A 14,801-nucleotide genomic window follows, 5' to 3' on the forward strand; every position below is an offset into this window, starting at 1 on the left:
ATGGTCAGTAGTCAATTCTTCTCAGAAGTGCCCGCAATACACAGTAGGGACACAAGGTCAGAAATACCCTAATTTTTCCTTGCTGGCCACACTGATAAACCTCAAAGCTTTATTATGATTTTAGGTAGTTAGAATGCTCCCTGACATTTGATTTAGTATAAACCACATTTTTAGTTGCTAGCACTGAATTCACATACATGATTTTGGAATGTTGAGAAAGGATGGGGTACCTTCCCCAAGTGAAGCTGGGAAGATAGGTTTTAAACAAGAAATGCATGATATCCATCATTTGAAGCCCCTTTACACTGCTGAGATTTAACTCCATAATGACATCATTCTTCCCCAGGTATCACTTAGTCCTTGTTTTTGAGGATCCTCTCCCCCTGCACCCCACTGGAGAAGTCCAAGCTCCACAATCCTGTGACGAGATGGCTGAATCTTTTTTTTCTGACTTTGGTTTGTTGTGGTACCTGGAGGAGCTCAAAAAGGAAGAGTTCTGGAAATTTAAGGAGCTGCTCAAGCAAGAACCTCTGAAATTCAAGCTCAAGCCAATCCCATGGACCGAGCTAAAGAAGGCTTCACGAGAAAATCTATCAAAGCTGTTGAGCAAGCATTACCCAGGAAAACTGGCATGGGATGTGACCCTGAGCCTCTTTCTACTGATCAACCGGGGAGATCTCTGGACGAAGGCTCGGGACGAGATCAGATGTAAGTGTCATGAAAGGGATGCAGTGCAGGGACCCTTGGGGGAAGGTTGGTTTACTGGGAGCTTTAACAATGAAGGTCACATTGTTATTGTGTTAGTGGCCATGCCTCCATCAGTTGAGAATGTGTATAGGTCAGTAGGACGCTTGGAAATAGTAGAAGAATGCAAGCCAACTCTGGTCATTCATGGGCCAGTGATGGACTGTGGATGAGTAGTGTCCTGAGACAAATCGTTCATCGAAGTGTCTGCTCCCCATTTTTCTGTTCCAAGCTGAGTCAATGCTATTCCAGGAGATGACCTGGGACTTAGTGTCTGCACAACCAGGACTGCTGAGATGGAATTCCATTATGGTTGTTGCCCATCCTTTTTTAAAAAACATATGCAAACATTTTTTAATTGGAGCATAGTTGATTTACAATGTTGTGTTAGTTTCTGCTGTACAGCAAAGTGAATCAGTAATATATACACATATCCCCTCTTTTTTAGATTCCTTCCCCATGTAGGTCACATCCTTTTGACCAGACCTGCACAAGAGACTGGGCAGTGTCCTAAGATGAGGAAATAATTATAGAGAACATGTGCCCCTGGTGCTATAGGAAGAGCTTTTTATCATTTCTTTTTTTTTGCTTTATAACAAATTTAATCAGTTATACATATACATATGTTCCCATATCCCCTCCCTTTTGCGTCTCCCTCCCACCCTTCCTATCCCACCCCTCCAGGCGGTCACAAAGCACCGAGCTGATCTCCCTGTGCTATGCGGCCGCTTCCCACTAGCTATCTACCTTACATTTGGTAGTGTATATATGTCCATGCCGCTAGGAAGAGCTTTTTTATGCATAAATGTCTTTTCATTCTTACCACGACTCTGAGGTTTACAAGTGAAAAAAATGCAGGTCAGACGGTGTCTCATGTTAGATGACTTTTCCAAAAGGGACAGGGCTGACCCAAACCCGTTATTTCTGGCTCATTGATTGCTTGACGTCCTCCTCTGGGTGGATACACCGTTTTGTCTCCCCTGAGAAAATAAGATCAGTTGAGTTGTAAATCCTGGCAAATAAAAAGTGACAAAATATGAGACAAATCACCCATTAAGTTTTTTTCTCTTTATATATGTTCTTAGTTATTTTTGAGTGTTTCACCTCAAACTGGAGTTCATGACCATAGAAGCTCTCCTGGCATTTCTCTATATTTTATATTTCTGCTCTCAAGATTCTCTCATCTGTTTTCATGGCTTTATTATGGTTTTTTTAATTGAAGTATAGTTGATTTATAATGTGTTAGTTTCAAGTGCACAGCAAAGTGATTCAGTCATTCATATATATATATATATATACACATATATATATTCTTTTTTGTATTCTTTTCTCTTATAGGTTATTACAAAATATTGAGTATAGTTTCCAGTACTATACAGTAGGTCCTTGCTGGGTATTTATTTTATACATAGCAGTGTGTATATGTTAAGCCCAAACTCCTAATTTATCCCTCCCCCTCCCTGAAATCACCCATTTTTATAAACAAATCTTCCTCTGTCCCAGAGAAAGGCTCCCTAATTTCCAAGGCTCTTTTCCTAGTCACACGTACTTAAACAAAACTAGCAATGCCCTGTGCTCAGAAGACATGCAGAAAGGCCTCACCTACTGTAGTTCATATTTCTTCAGTGCAGGGTCTGGTCCTTGTCTATATTTGTAATTTGTTTATCTCCCCTAGTGCGTAGCCTTGAACATGGAAGGTACGTAATAAGGGCAGGTTGAAAGAATGACGGGTGCATTTCTGAAATTAACTTGCAATCAGCATGGTCTTAACAGAAATAGTCTAGACCTTATGATTTCAAGTCAGACAACTGAGACAAATACCTGACCCTAGTATCTGTTCAGTAACCAAATTAGCCAAGTAACATAAACTCTCAACACTTTTCTGTAAAGTGGGCATAGAATGAATCTAAATGGGTTGTTGAAGAGATGGAAGATGAAGTACCAGTGACAACTTTCTCAGCCCCGATTCCTGGGTGGCCCTCAGTAAATAAATAGTAGTGCTTATGAGTTCTTGACTGGGGAGCTAGCACCCCTCTTCTAGTTTGAAATGTAATCCCCAAGTATTCACACTTTGTGTAGCCTGTAGCTCTGAGATGGGCTTCCAATCTTGATCAGGTGTTTCCATGGACATGAATTCAGATAGATTTTGGTCTTAGCAAAACTGAGTTCAGGAGCCTGGTCCCATGTGGACATATACATCAGTCTTTGCATGTTTGTCTGAGTAAATCTGTAGGGGTCATTCTGAGTCCCAAGGATGGAGTGTATTTTTTTTTAATAAGGGTTTTGAGTTACTGTTTATTTTCATGGCCAAGTATTTGCATACATACATATGTTTATTTTATTTTATTTTTTAAATTTATTTTACTTTTGGCTGTGTTGGGTCTTCATTACTGTGTGCGGGCTTTTCTCTAGTTGCGGCGAGCAAGGGCTACTCTTCATTGCGGTGTGCGGGCTTCTCATTGCGGTGGCTTCTCTTGTTGTGGAGCACGGGCTCTAGGCGCGTGGGCTTCAGTAGTTGTGGCACGCGGGCTCAGTAGTTGTGGCGCATGGGCTTAGTTGCTGTGCGGCGTGTGGGATCTTCCCAGACCAGGGATTGAACCCGTGTCCCCTGCAACGGCAGGTGGATTCTTAACCACTGTGCCACCAGGGAAGCCCTGGAGTGTATTTTTTAATTGTCTTGTATTTCTGTCCCTGTTAACTCAGATAAGCTAAATCCATATAGAAACCACATGAAGAAAAAATTCCAAGTCATATGGGAAAAGGAGACCTGCCTTCAAGTCCCTGAGGATTTCTACAAAGAAACCACAAAGAATGAATATGAACAACTGAATGCTGTCTACCTTACTGCAGACAAGCCTGGAAATCCCTCACCCACTGTGGTCTTGCAAGGTCCTGAGGGAGTTGGAAAAACAACCCTTTTGAGAAAAGCGATGCTGGAGTGGGCGGAGGGAAACCTGTGGAGGGACAGGTTCTTATTTGTCTTCTTCCTCAAAGGCAGTGAAATGAACAGTATTACAGACACGAGCCTAGTGGAGCTCATCTCCAGGGACTGGCCTGAGTCTTCAGAGCCCATCGAAGACATTTTCTCCCAGCCAGAGAGAATCCTGTTCATCCTGGATGGCCTGGAGGAACTGAAATTCGACTTGACGCTTGACGCTGACCTGTGCGGTGACTGGGAGAAGCAACGGCCAACGCAGATTGTCCTGAGCAGTTTGCTGCACAAACAGATGCTCCCAGAATCCTCTCTGCTTATCGCCCTAGGAAAGATGGGTATGAAAAAAAATTATTTCTTGTTGTGTCAGACAAAATGCATATTTCTCCCGGGATTCTCTGAACGCCAGACGAAGCTGTATTTCTCCCATTACTTCCGTGAGAAGAACAAATCCTCCAGAGCCTTCAGTTTTGTGAGAGAGAAGAGACCGCTGTTTGTCTTGTGCAAAAGTCCGTTTGTTTGCTGGTTGGTTTGTACTTGCTTGAAGTGGCAGCTGGAGAGAGGAGAAGACCTGGAGATTGCGTCCGAAAGCATCACTTGTTTGTATGTGTCCTTCCTGACAAACGTATTCAAAGCAGCAAGTGGGAATTGTCCACCTAAGCAGAACAGAACCCGACTACAAAGCCTGTGTACCTTGGCTGCAGAGGGAATGTGGACTCGCACATTTCTGTTTTGCCCTGGGGATCTCAGGAGGAATGGGGTGTCTGAATCCGACACCTTGATGTGGGTGGACATGAGACTTCTTCAAAGGAGTGGTAACTGCGTGACCTTCATCCATACGTGTATCCAAGAATTTTGTGCCGCCCTGTTCTATCTGTTCAAACGACCCAAGGACCAGCTTCACCCGGTCATTGGAAACGTGACCCAGTTTGTCACAGCAGCCATGAGCGAAGCCTACTCCCATTTGTCCTGGATGGGGATATTCCTGTTTGCATTTTCAACTGAAAAAATAACAAACATGCTGGAGACATCTTTTGGTTTCCCACTGTCCACAGACATAAAGCAGGAAATAACTCAAAGCCTTGAAACTTTAAGTCAATGTGACCCCAATAAGACTGTGGTGAGTTTCCAGGAATTGTTCAATTGTTTGTTTGAGACCCAGGACCAAGAACTTGTAATCCAAGTGATGAATTTCTTCAAAGAAATTGACATTTATATTGGTACCATTGAAGAATTGACAGTATCTGCATTCTGTCTGAAACATTGCCAAAGTTTGCAGAAATTTCACCTGTGTATAGAAAATGTCTTTTCAGATGAATCTGGATCCGTCTCAAAGTGAGTCCATCTATTAATTCTCTCCCTGTAACCTACGCACACACCATATTTATATTAGCTTGCTCCAACCCCCAACGGGTATTTCATAAATCATTGTATTTTTGTACTTAAAAACATGGCTTTTGCAGTCAGAAAGACATTGATTTGAGTTTTTGTACTGCCATTTGCTAGCTGTGTGGCCATGAACTGTGTTTCTTAAGTATTTCTGTCTGTATAATCAGGGGTCAATGTCTTCATAGGGCCAATGTCAAGTTGAAAGGTAAGCAGTTTTTATTGTTGCCAGGACTATGCTTCTTTTTTCCCCTTCCCATAGCATTTTAGCATATCCTGGTGAATCCACTGGGAAGGGACGCTCGGAAGCTTATGCCTAGTTTCCTCTGGATTTTGCCCATGGGTCTTTTCTCTTTGCTGATTTTAGCCTGTGTTCTTTCATCAGGCTCAGCTCTCAAACACATACCCCCTTTCATGGTCTTTTTTTTTTAAATTAAAGTATAATTCCCTGGCAGTCCAGTGGTTAAGACTCCGCGCTTCCACTGCAGGGGCATGGGTTTGATCCCTGGTCGGCGAACTAAGATCCCACATGCTGCATGGCATGGCCAAAGAGACAAAAAGTATAATTAACATACAACATTATGTTAGTTTCAGGTGTACTACCTAATTTTCAATATTTGTATATACTGTGGAATGATCACCATAGTAAGTCTAGTTAACATCTCTCACCATACATAGTTACAGAATTTTTTTTCCAGTGATGAGGACTTTTATATACACCCCAATGTTCATAGCAGCCTTGTTTATAATAGCCAAGTTATGGAAGGAACCTAAGTGTCCATCAACAGATGACTGGATAACAAGATGCGATATATATAGATATTGTCAGATATATGGAATATTACTCAGCCATAAAAAAGAATGAAATCTTGTCATTTGTGACAACATGGATGGATCTGGAGGGTATTAAGCTTAGTGAAATAAGTCAGAGAGAGAAAGACAAATGCTGTACCTTTTCACTTACATGTGGAATCGATTCAAGACAAAACAAATGAGCAAACATAAGAAAACAGAAACAGTATAGATACAGAGAACAAACAGTTCCCACAGGGGAGAGGAGGAGGGACAAAATAGGTAAAAGGGACAAAGAGGTATGAGTTAGCTGTTACGAAATAAAGAAGCCACACGGATGTAATCTACAATGCAGGGAAGAAGTCAATATTTCATCCTAACTTAGTATAGCGTGTACCCTATAAAAAATCAAAGCACTATGTTGTACACCTGACATCCATATCATATTGTAAACTGATTGTAGTTCAACAAACTGAAAAAAGTCATGCAGAACAGCAAGAGAGATCTACTCTCTTAGAAGCTTTCAAATATGCAATTTGGTGTTATTAACTGTGGTCTTTACATCCCTGCGACTTACTGATTTTACATCTACCTGTACAGTCATGTTTTTGGACACAGTTCCTTGTTTGCTGACGGATCGCCAAATATCAACCTTTGTCCACATAACAGTTGAGTGTTGTCACCCCAAAGAGGAGGAAACAGAGGCAGAATAAGGTTGAACGCTTGCCCAGCGTCACATAACCCACAAGTGTTTCAGGTGGGGCTTGATCCTGGCCGCCCTGGCCTCACGGCTCTCTTCCTTGACCACCACGCATGTTGACTCAGTGCACCTGACTGCTCCTCTCCCTGTTCAGGCTTGACTGTCTGTCAGCCTCTGGGAATGGTGTTCTCCTGTGTTGAAAATGTCTTTTTTTGGTTTTTTTACCTGCATCCTTTTTTACATTTTATTATTATTATTTTTTTTTTTTTTTGCGGTACGCGGGCCTCTCACTGCCGTGGCCTCTCCCGTTGCGGAGCACAGGCTCCGGATGCACAGGCTCAGCGGCCATGGCTCACGGGCCCAGCCGCTCCACGGCATGTGGGATCTTCCCGGACCGGGGCACGAACCCGTGTCCCCTGCATCGGCAGGTGGACTCTCAACCACTGCGCCACCAGGGAAGCCCTGCATTCTTTTTTTTTTTTTTTTTTTGTGGTATGCGGGCCTCTCACTGTTGTGGCCTCTCCCGCTGAGGAGCACAGGCTCCGGACGCGCCCGCTCAGCGGCCATGGCTCATGGGCCCAGCCACTCCGTGGCATGTGGGATCCTCCCAGACCGGGGCACGAACCCGTGTCCCCTGCATCGGCAGGCGGACTCCCAACCACTGCGCCACCAGGGAAGCCCCTTGCATTCTTTTTTTAAAAAAAATTTATTTTGTATTGGAGTATAGTTGATTAACAATGGTGTTAGTTTCAGGTGTACAACGAAGTGATTCAGTTATACATATACATGTATCTATTCTTTTTCAAATTCTTTTCCCATTTAGGTTATTACAGAATATTGAGCAGAATTCCCTGTGCTATGCAGTAGGTCCTTATTTGTTATCTGTTTTACATATAGTAGCGTGTATATGTCAGTCCCAAACTCCTACTTTATCCTCTCCCTACCTTTCCCTTTTGGTGACCATAGTTTGTTTTCTAAGCCTGTTGAGTCTGTTTCTGTTTGTTTTTTTCCTGTTTCTGTTTTGTAATAAGTTCATTTGTATCATTTTTTAAAAGATTCTGCATATAGGTGATATCATATGATATTTGTCTTTCTTTGACTTACTTCAGTCAGTATGATCATCTCTAGGTCCATCCATGTGGCTGCAAATGGTATTATTTCATTATTTTTTATGGCTGAGTAATATTCCATTGTATATATGGACCACATCTTTTTTTTTTAAATATGAACAGCTTTTTTAAAAAAATTATTTATTTATTTATTTAGGCTGTGCCAGGTCTTAGTTGTGGCACATGGGATCTTCATTGTGGCATGTTTAGTTGCAGCATGCAGGATCTTTAGTTGTGGCCTGTGGGCTTCTTATTTTCGGCATGTGGAGTCTTAGTTGCTGCATCAAACTCTTAGTTGCGGCATGCATGTGGGATCTAATTCCTCGACCAGGGATTGCACCTGAGCACCCTGCATTGGAGGTGCAGATTCTTACCCACTGGGCCACCAGGGAAGTCCCTGGACCACATCTTCTTTATCCGTTCATCTGTCAGTGGACATCTAGGTTGCTTCCACGTCCTGGCTATTGTAAACATTGCTGCAATGAACACTGGGGTGCCTGTGTCCTTTTGAACCATGGTTTTCTCCAGATATATGCCCAGGAGTGGGATTGCTGGATCACATGCTAGCTCTGTTCTTAGTTTTTTAAGGAACTAGTTGAATTGAGCCACTGGAGAATCACGATGTTTGTCTTCCTGTAGTACCATTGAGAAGCTCTCCCTCTGGCGGGATCTCTGCTCAGCATTTACTGCCAGCGAGGACTTCCAGATGTTAGATTTGGACAACTGTCAGTTCGACGAGGCCTCCCTGGCGATTCTCTGCAGGACGCTGGCTCAGCCTGTCTGTAAACTCCAGAAGTTCGTGTAAGTCGGATCTTCACCTGTTCTTTAAGTCAATAGCAGGGTGTCATTCTTTCTACTCTGGCTTCTTTTGAAAACCCAAGCTACAATCCAATGTTTCAAAAGAAAATGCTGAGTGCTTTCCTTGATTCAAATGTTTTACTGAGTGAGACACAAACTGTGGACAAACAGGGAGACTTTAAAACTGAACGTGGTCAAGAAGCTCAGTTCCCAGCAGCTACAGCTCAGGTTACAAAGCTTGGATGAGAAAGGCCTTTTTTTTTTTTTTTCTGCTGTGAGTGGTCCCTAGAACTATACCTTCCTTCCCATGACATCAGCTCACTTGTGCACAGCCAGTTAGCTGGGAAGTTGCAAGTTCATGCTGACTTGGAGAAATCTTAAGTTTGTTTAAGAAGCAGAATCGGCATTTTGGGGAAATCGGTTTTTCCTTTGGGTTACAAGACTGCGTGTGTTTTGGTGTAGGGATGTGTTTGAACTGTGGCCCCCGTTTCGGTTTCTCTGTAACAAATGTTTTAACTATAGTGACTTGTACAATAGGACTTCCTTGGGGAACCTAAGAGGGAACAGTCCTGGTGGTTGGTGATGTTTGCTTGGATGCTGATTGACTGAGAATACATGTTTCCCAGGTAACGCAGGAGGAGGGTGCTGAGGACAGGTGGGAAAAGAGCCTTAAGTTCATAAGAGAAAATTAAGAAGAATAGCACAGAGAATAGGTAACATGTATAGAACACTTCTTTGGCACAGAGATGGTTGCTTAATATGCATTTTCTCCTTTGTCTTTTAACCCTCATAACAATTTTGTCATTACCTTTTTACAAAACATGTACCAGAAGCACAGAGAAGCTCACAGTCCTTCCCTGATGTCGTGGTCCAAAGCGGGTTGGAAAAGAATGTCCAGACACAAGGCAGAATGTAAAGAAGACAGAATTTATTAGAGGGAAGTGTCGCTACCAGAACAGCGGGCGGACTTCCCAGTAGTCTGGGATAGTCGAGCCCGGACATGTGCTATCGATCAGTTTTTATAGCCAGAAAACAAAGGAATGGTCCGAGGTGAAAATTTTGTTTACTGATTGGTCGAGGCACATATAGCTTCCTTCTACAGGGTGGGAGTGGGACAGACCAGATGCCTTTCCGTATTTGGGACAGGTCCTGTTGCCCAGGTGGGCGACACCCAGGTGGGCTCAGGAATTTCATAACCATCGCAACATGGTGGGGAGGGCGATTAAGAGTCCGGTAGGGGGTGTAACGCTGAAACTTTTTCAGACAGCGTCATGCTTTGCCCTTGAAGCACCATTGTCCTTGGAGCCACATCTGATACTTTTTTTTTTTTTTAGGGTAAAAAGAATGCTTTTTATTAACGGTAGGTAGTCAGAGAAAGGAGGTGTTTCTGTGGTGGAGAGACTGCATTTATGTACAGAAATATTTTTTTTTTATGTACATTTTTTAAATTTAATTTATTTTATATTTGAGTATAATTGATTCACAATGTTTTGTTAGTTTCAGGTGTACAGCAAAGTCATTCCGTTATACATACACATATAGTCATCCTTTTTTAGATTCTTTTCCCATATAGATTATTACAGAATACTGAGTAGATTTCCCTATGCTGTAGAGTAGGTCCTTGTTGGTGATCTGTTTCGTACATAGTCGTGTGTATCTGTTCCTCCCAAACTCCTCATTTATCCCTCCCCCACCACCTTTCCCCTTTGGTAACCATGAGTTTGTTTTCGAAATCTGTGAGTCTGTTTCTGTTTTGTAAATAAGTTCATTTGTATCATTTTTTTTAAGATTCCACATATAATATTTGTCTTTCTCTGTCTGACTTACTTCACTTAGTATGATCATCTCTAGGTCCATCCATGTTGCTGCAAATGGCATTATTTCATTCTTTTTTATGCTGAGGAATATTCCACTGTATATGTGTTCCACATCTTCTTTATCCATTCCTCTGTTGATAGACATTTAGGTTGCTTCCATGTCTTGGCTATTGTAAGTAGTGCTGCTGTGAACACTGGGGTGCATGTATCTTTTTGAATTATGGTTTTCTCCAAATATATGCCCAGGAGTGGGACTGCTGAGTCATATGGTAGTTTTAGTTTTTTAAGGAACCTCCATACTGTTCTCCATAGTGGCTGTACCAGTTTACATTCCCACCAACAGTGCAGGAGGGTTCTCTTCTCTCCACACCCTCTCCAGCATTTATTGTTTGTAGACTTTTTGAGGATGACCTTCTCTGATACTTTGATTACCTTGGTTTGCCCTGGGCCATCCTGTTGTCTTCAATCCCGCAAGCTTGTCACTTTCAAGTTAAATTTAACTCCTCCTTCACCTTGCATGTCACTTCTTGGCTATGTACCAGAACTTGTGAGCCTAGGAAGTCACCAAAGCTGGGAGAGATCTTGGGACACAGTGTTTCTCTTTAACTAACCCCCATGAGGAGAGAAAAGACATCTCCCTTGTTTACCCCCATGTCTCCGGCCAGCAAAATACAGAGCTTTGCAGGGGCTCGTCAAACTGATGTCGAATGAATGAAGGGATCCTTGCATTCTGGAAATGGTTTATTCATTTCACATGAAGAAACTGACTCATAAATGAACTGCTCTAGATCCTGCATGGCTAGTAAAAAATGGACCTCACTGCACTCTTGTTTTTTAAAGTCTTCTGGAAACTCGGTGAAAGATAAAGCTAATAAGTGAGCTCAGTATATACATTTTTTTGAAAAATGAGGACCAGTGGTCTCACAATTGAGAGATCTGTCATTGATTTTAGATGAGGTGGATGACCACATAAAGGAGAACAGATATCCAAGACACCTGGGTGAAGGTATGAGTTAAAATGTGCACATCCGTCCCAGGAACTTGAGGTTGCAAAATGAGGAAAACAGTTCCTCTTCAAAGGGTGCATGGAAATCAGTCATTGTTATCATATCTAGGGTTCTTTAGCTCAGTGTCTAGTAAGAATCATTAGGCTCATTTGTCACTGGCCAGATGAGATAGAGATGGTACGTTTAGTCATTTATCCCCCCAAGGTGTCCAGCCATGTGTCTTAGAATCAGGAACAATTATTCCTTTTCTTTCTTCTTTTGCACATGAGATTTTTAAAAAGTGTAAGTGCTGGAACTTCCCTGGTGCTCCAGTGGTTAAGACTCCACACTTCCACTGCAGGGGTGAGGGTTCAATCTCTGGTTGGGGCACTAAGATCCCACATGCTGCGTGGTGCAGCCAAAGTAAATAAACGTTAATTTAAAAAAAGGAAATCAGTAAAAAGAGAAAAATGGTACAGACGAACTTATTTGCAAAGCAGAAATAGAGTCACAGATGTAGAGAACAAACTTATGGTTACCAAGGGGGGACAGGGGGGTGGGACAAACTGGGAGATTGGGATTGACATATATACATTACTATGTATAAAACAGATAACTAATGAGAACCTTCTGTGTAGCACAGGGAACTCTCCTCAATGCTCTGTGGTGACCTAAATGGGAAGGAAATCTAAAAAAGAGTGGGCATACGTATATGTATCTCTGATTCACTTTGCTGTACAGCAGAAACTAACACAACATTGTAAAGCACTTATACTCCAATGTAAACTCATTACAAAGAAACAAATAAAATAAAAGTGTAATTGCTGAGCTGGATACAGAACAAGAGGCCTGGAGTCATTCCCTCCACTTCAGTTCCAATCCTTCTCTAAGCTTAGGGTTTAGGGAATGTTGGCGGTAGTATTGGGAAACCTACCAATCCTTCTGTGAGTCCTTGGGTCACAGCCCTGACCTGAGCCAGGGAGTCAGTCGACTTCTGCATCTCTACGTACCACCACTCTTCTTCCAGAAACCATCATCACTCCCCTGGAATCGCTCCTCCTAATAGCCTCCATCTCTGTTCCTTGGATCCTGTTTTGCCTTCTGTCAAAACATTTTTCCATAGACAAACCAGATTTTGTTTTAAAAAATTTTTATTGGGGTATAGTTAATCCACAATGCTGTGTTAGTTTCAGGTGTACTGCAAAGTGAATCAGTTATACATATACATGTATCCAGTCTTGTTTTAGATTATTTTCCATATAGGCCATTACAGAGCATTGAGTAGAGTTCCCTGTGCTCTACAGTAGGTTCTCATTAGTTATCTTTTTTTTTTTTTTTGCGATACGCGGGCCTCTCACTGTTGTGGCCTCTCCCATTGCGGAGCACAGGCTCCGGATGCGCAGGCTCAGCGGCCATGGCTCACGGGCCCAGCCGCTCCGCGGCATGTGGGATCTTCCCAGACCGGGGCACGAACCCGTGTCCCCTGCATCGGCAGGCGGACTCTCAACCACTGCGCCACCAGGGAAGCCCTAGTTATCTATTTTATACATAGTAGTGTGTACATGTCAATCCCAAACTCCCAATCTATCTCTTACTCCCACATTTCCCCCTGGTAACCATAAGTTCATTCTCTAAGTCTGTGTTTCTGTTTTGTAAATAAGTTCATTTGTATCATTTTTAAAAGATTCCACATATAAGTGATATCATATGATATTTGTCTTTCTGTGACTTACTTCACTCAGTATGACTATCTCTAGGTCCATCCATGTTGCTGCAAATAACATTATTTTGTTCTTTTTTATGGCTGAGTAATATTCCATTGTATATATGTACCACATCTTCTTTATCCATTCCTCTTTCAAATCGACATTTTGGTTGCTTCCATGTCCAAGCTATTGTAAATAGTGCTGCAATGAAGATTGGGGTGCATGTATCTTTTTGAATTATGGTTTTCTCCAGGTGTATGCCTTGGAGTAGGATTGCTGGGTCATATGGTAGTTCTATTTTTAGTTTTTTAAGAAACCTCCATACTGTTCTCCATAGTGGCTGCACCAATTTACATTCCCACTAACAGTGCAGGAGGGTTCCCTTCTCTCCACACCCTCTCCAGCATTTATTGTTTGTAGATTTTTTGATGATGGCCATTCTGACTGGTGTAAGGTGATACTGCATTGTAGTTTTTTTAATATATAAATTTATTTATTTATTTATTTACCTTTGGCTGTGTTGGGTCTTCGTTTCCGTGTGAGGGCCCTCCCCAGCCGCGGCGAGCGGGGGCCACTCTTCATCGCGGTGCATGGGCCTCTCACCATCACGGCCACTCTTGTTGCGGAGCACAGGCTCCAGACGCGCAGGCTCAGCAGTTGTGGCTCACGGGCCAAGTTGCTCCGCGGCATGCGGGATCCTCCCAGACCAGGGCTCGAACCCACGTCCCCTGCACCGGCAGGCAGACTCTCAACCACTGCACCACCAGGGAAGCCCCCTCATTGTAGTTTTGATTTGCATTTCTCTAATAATTAGTGATGTTGAGCATCTTTTCATGTGTATCTTGGCCATCTGTATGCCTTCTTTGGAGTGTCTATTTAGGTCTTCTGCCCATTTTTTGATTGGGTGGTTTGTTTTTTTGATACTGAGCTGTACAGCTGTTTGTATATTTTGCAGATTAATCCTTTGTTGGTTGCTTCGTTTGCAAATATTTTCTCCCATTCTGAGGGTTGTCTTTTTGTTTATGGTTTCCTTTGCTGGGCAAAAGCTTTCAAGTTTAATTAGATCCCATTTGTTTATTTTTGTTTTTATTTTCATTACTCTAGTAGGTGGAGAAAATTTTTTTAAATAATAAATTATGCCTTGAAGTCTTTTTCATGATTTCCCATCATTAGGAAAATACTCAGAATCTGAGCTTTTCCCTTCCTTCTCTCTGGTTTATCCTTCACCTGCTTCCCCGTCGTGTGCTGTGGCCCACGGACCTTAACTTTCTTTCAAACCCCTGACCGAGCTCATTCCTGACGCAGAACGTTTGTTCCAGCTGCTTTCCTTTCCCGTCAGTCTTTCCCTAGACTTTTCACCAGACAAGCTCTTCCAAACGCCTTCTCTGACCACCCCTCCCCCCAGTTAAGCAGCCCAGACCCCCAGCCCAGCCACTCTAGAACCTCATCCTATGTTTGATTTCAGTATCAGTTATGAAATTGCCACTCTTCTGTTGTAATTGCCTCCAAGCAGAAGGTAAACTCTGGGTTCTGGGTCCTGGACTGTCATATTCGTGTCTAGATACACCCAGCACCCTGGCATCTAGTTGGAACTTAAGTATTTGTCCAGTGAAGAGAATGAACAGGTAGTTTGGTGTGATCGCAGAGATTAAGGATTGCTCTTTGAAGTGAGAAGATCTTGAGTTAGTAAGGAGCTCTATCTTTCACCTGGAGCACCCTTGGAATGCCTTTCCTTTCTTTTGCTACCCACTTCCCACCTTGTACCATCTACCTCCCATGTAGATACCATGTGGTATCAGGTTGTTACTGAAAAGTGTGTGCCTCTTTTAGA

The 14,801-nt window shown here is 42.6% G+C and overlaps 1 protein-coding gene across 1 annotated transcript in view; it reads left to right on the forward strand.

Moving 5' to 3' along the window:
* Window positions 1-428: 428 nt before the first annotated feature.
* Window positions 429-14,801, forward strand: part of NLRP9 (NLR family pyrin domain containing 9) — a gene marked incomplete at both ends in the record, with an annotated part of 29,128 nt that continues 14,755 nt past the window's right edge. Inside the window, 3 exons of the mRNA XM_079724156.1 lie at window positions 429-708; window positions 3,448-5,011; window positions 8,303-8,464. Of these exons, the coding sequence (XP_079580282.1) occupies window positions 429-708; window positions 3,448-5,011; window positions 8,303-8,464 (2,006 nt within the window). The remainder of the gene's footprint in view (window positions 709-3,447; window positions 5,012-8,302; window positions 8,465-14,801) is intronic.

Source organism: Hyperoodon ampullatus (genome assembly GCF_949752795.1).
Source record: "Hyperoodon ampullatus genome assembly, chromosome: 18".
In the NCBI taxonomy this organism is placed as follows: Eukaryota; Metazoa; Chordata; class Mammalia; order Artiodactyla; family Ziphiidae; genus Hyperoodon; species Hyperoodon ampullatus.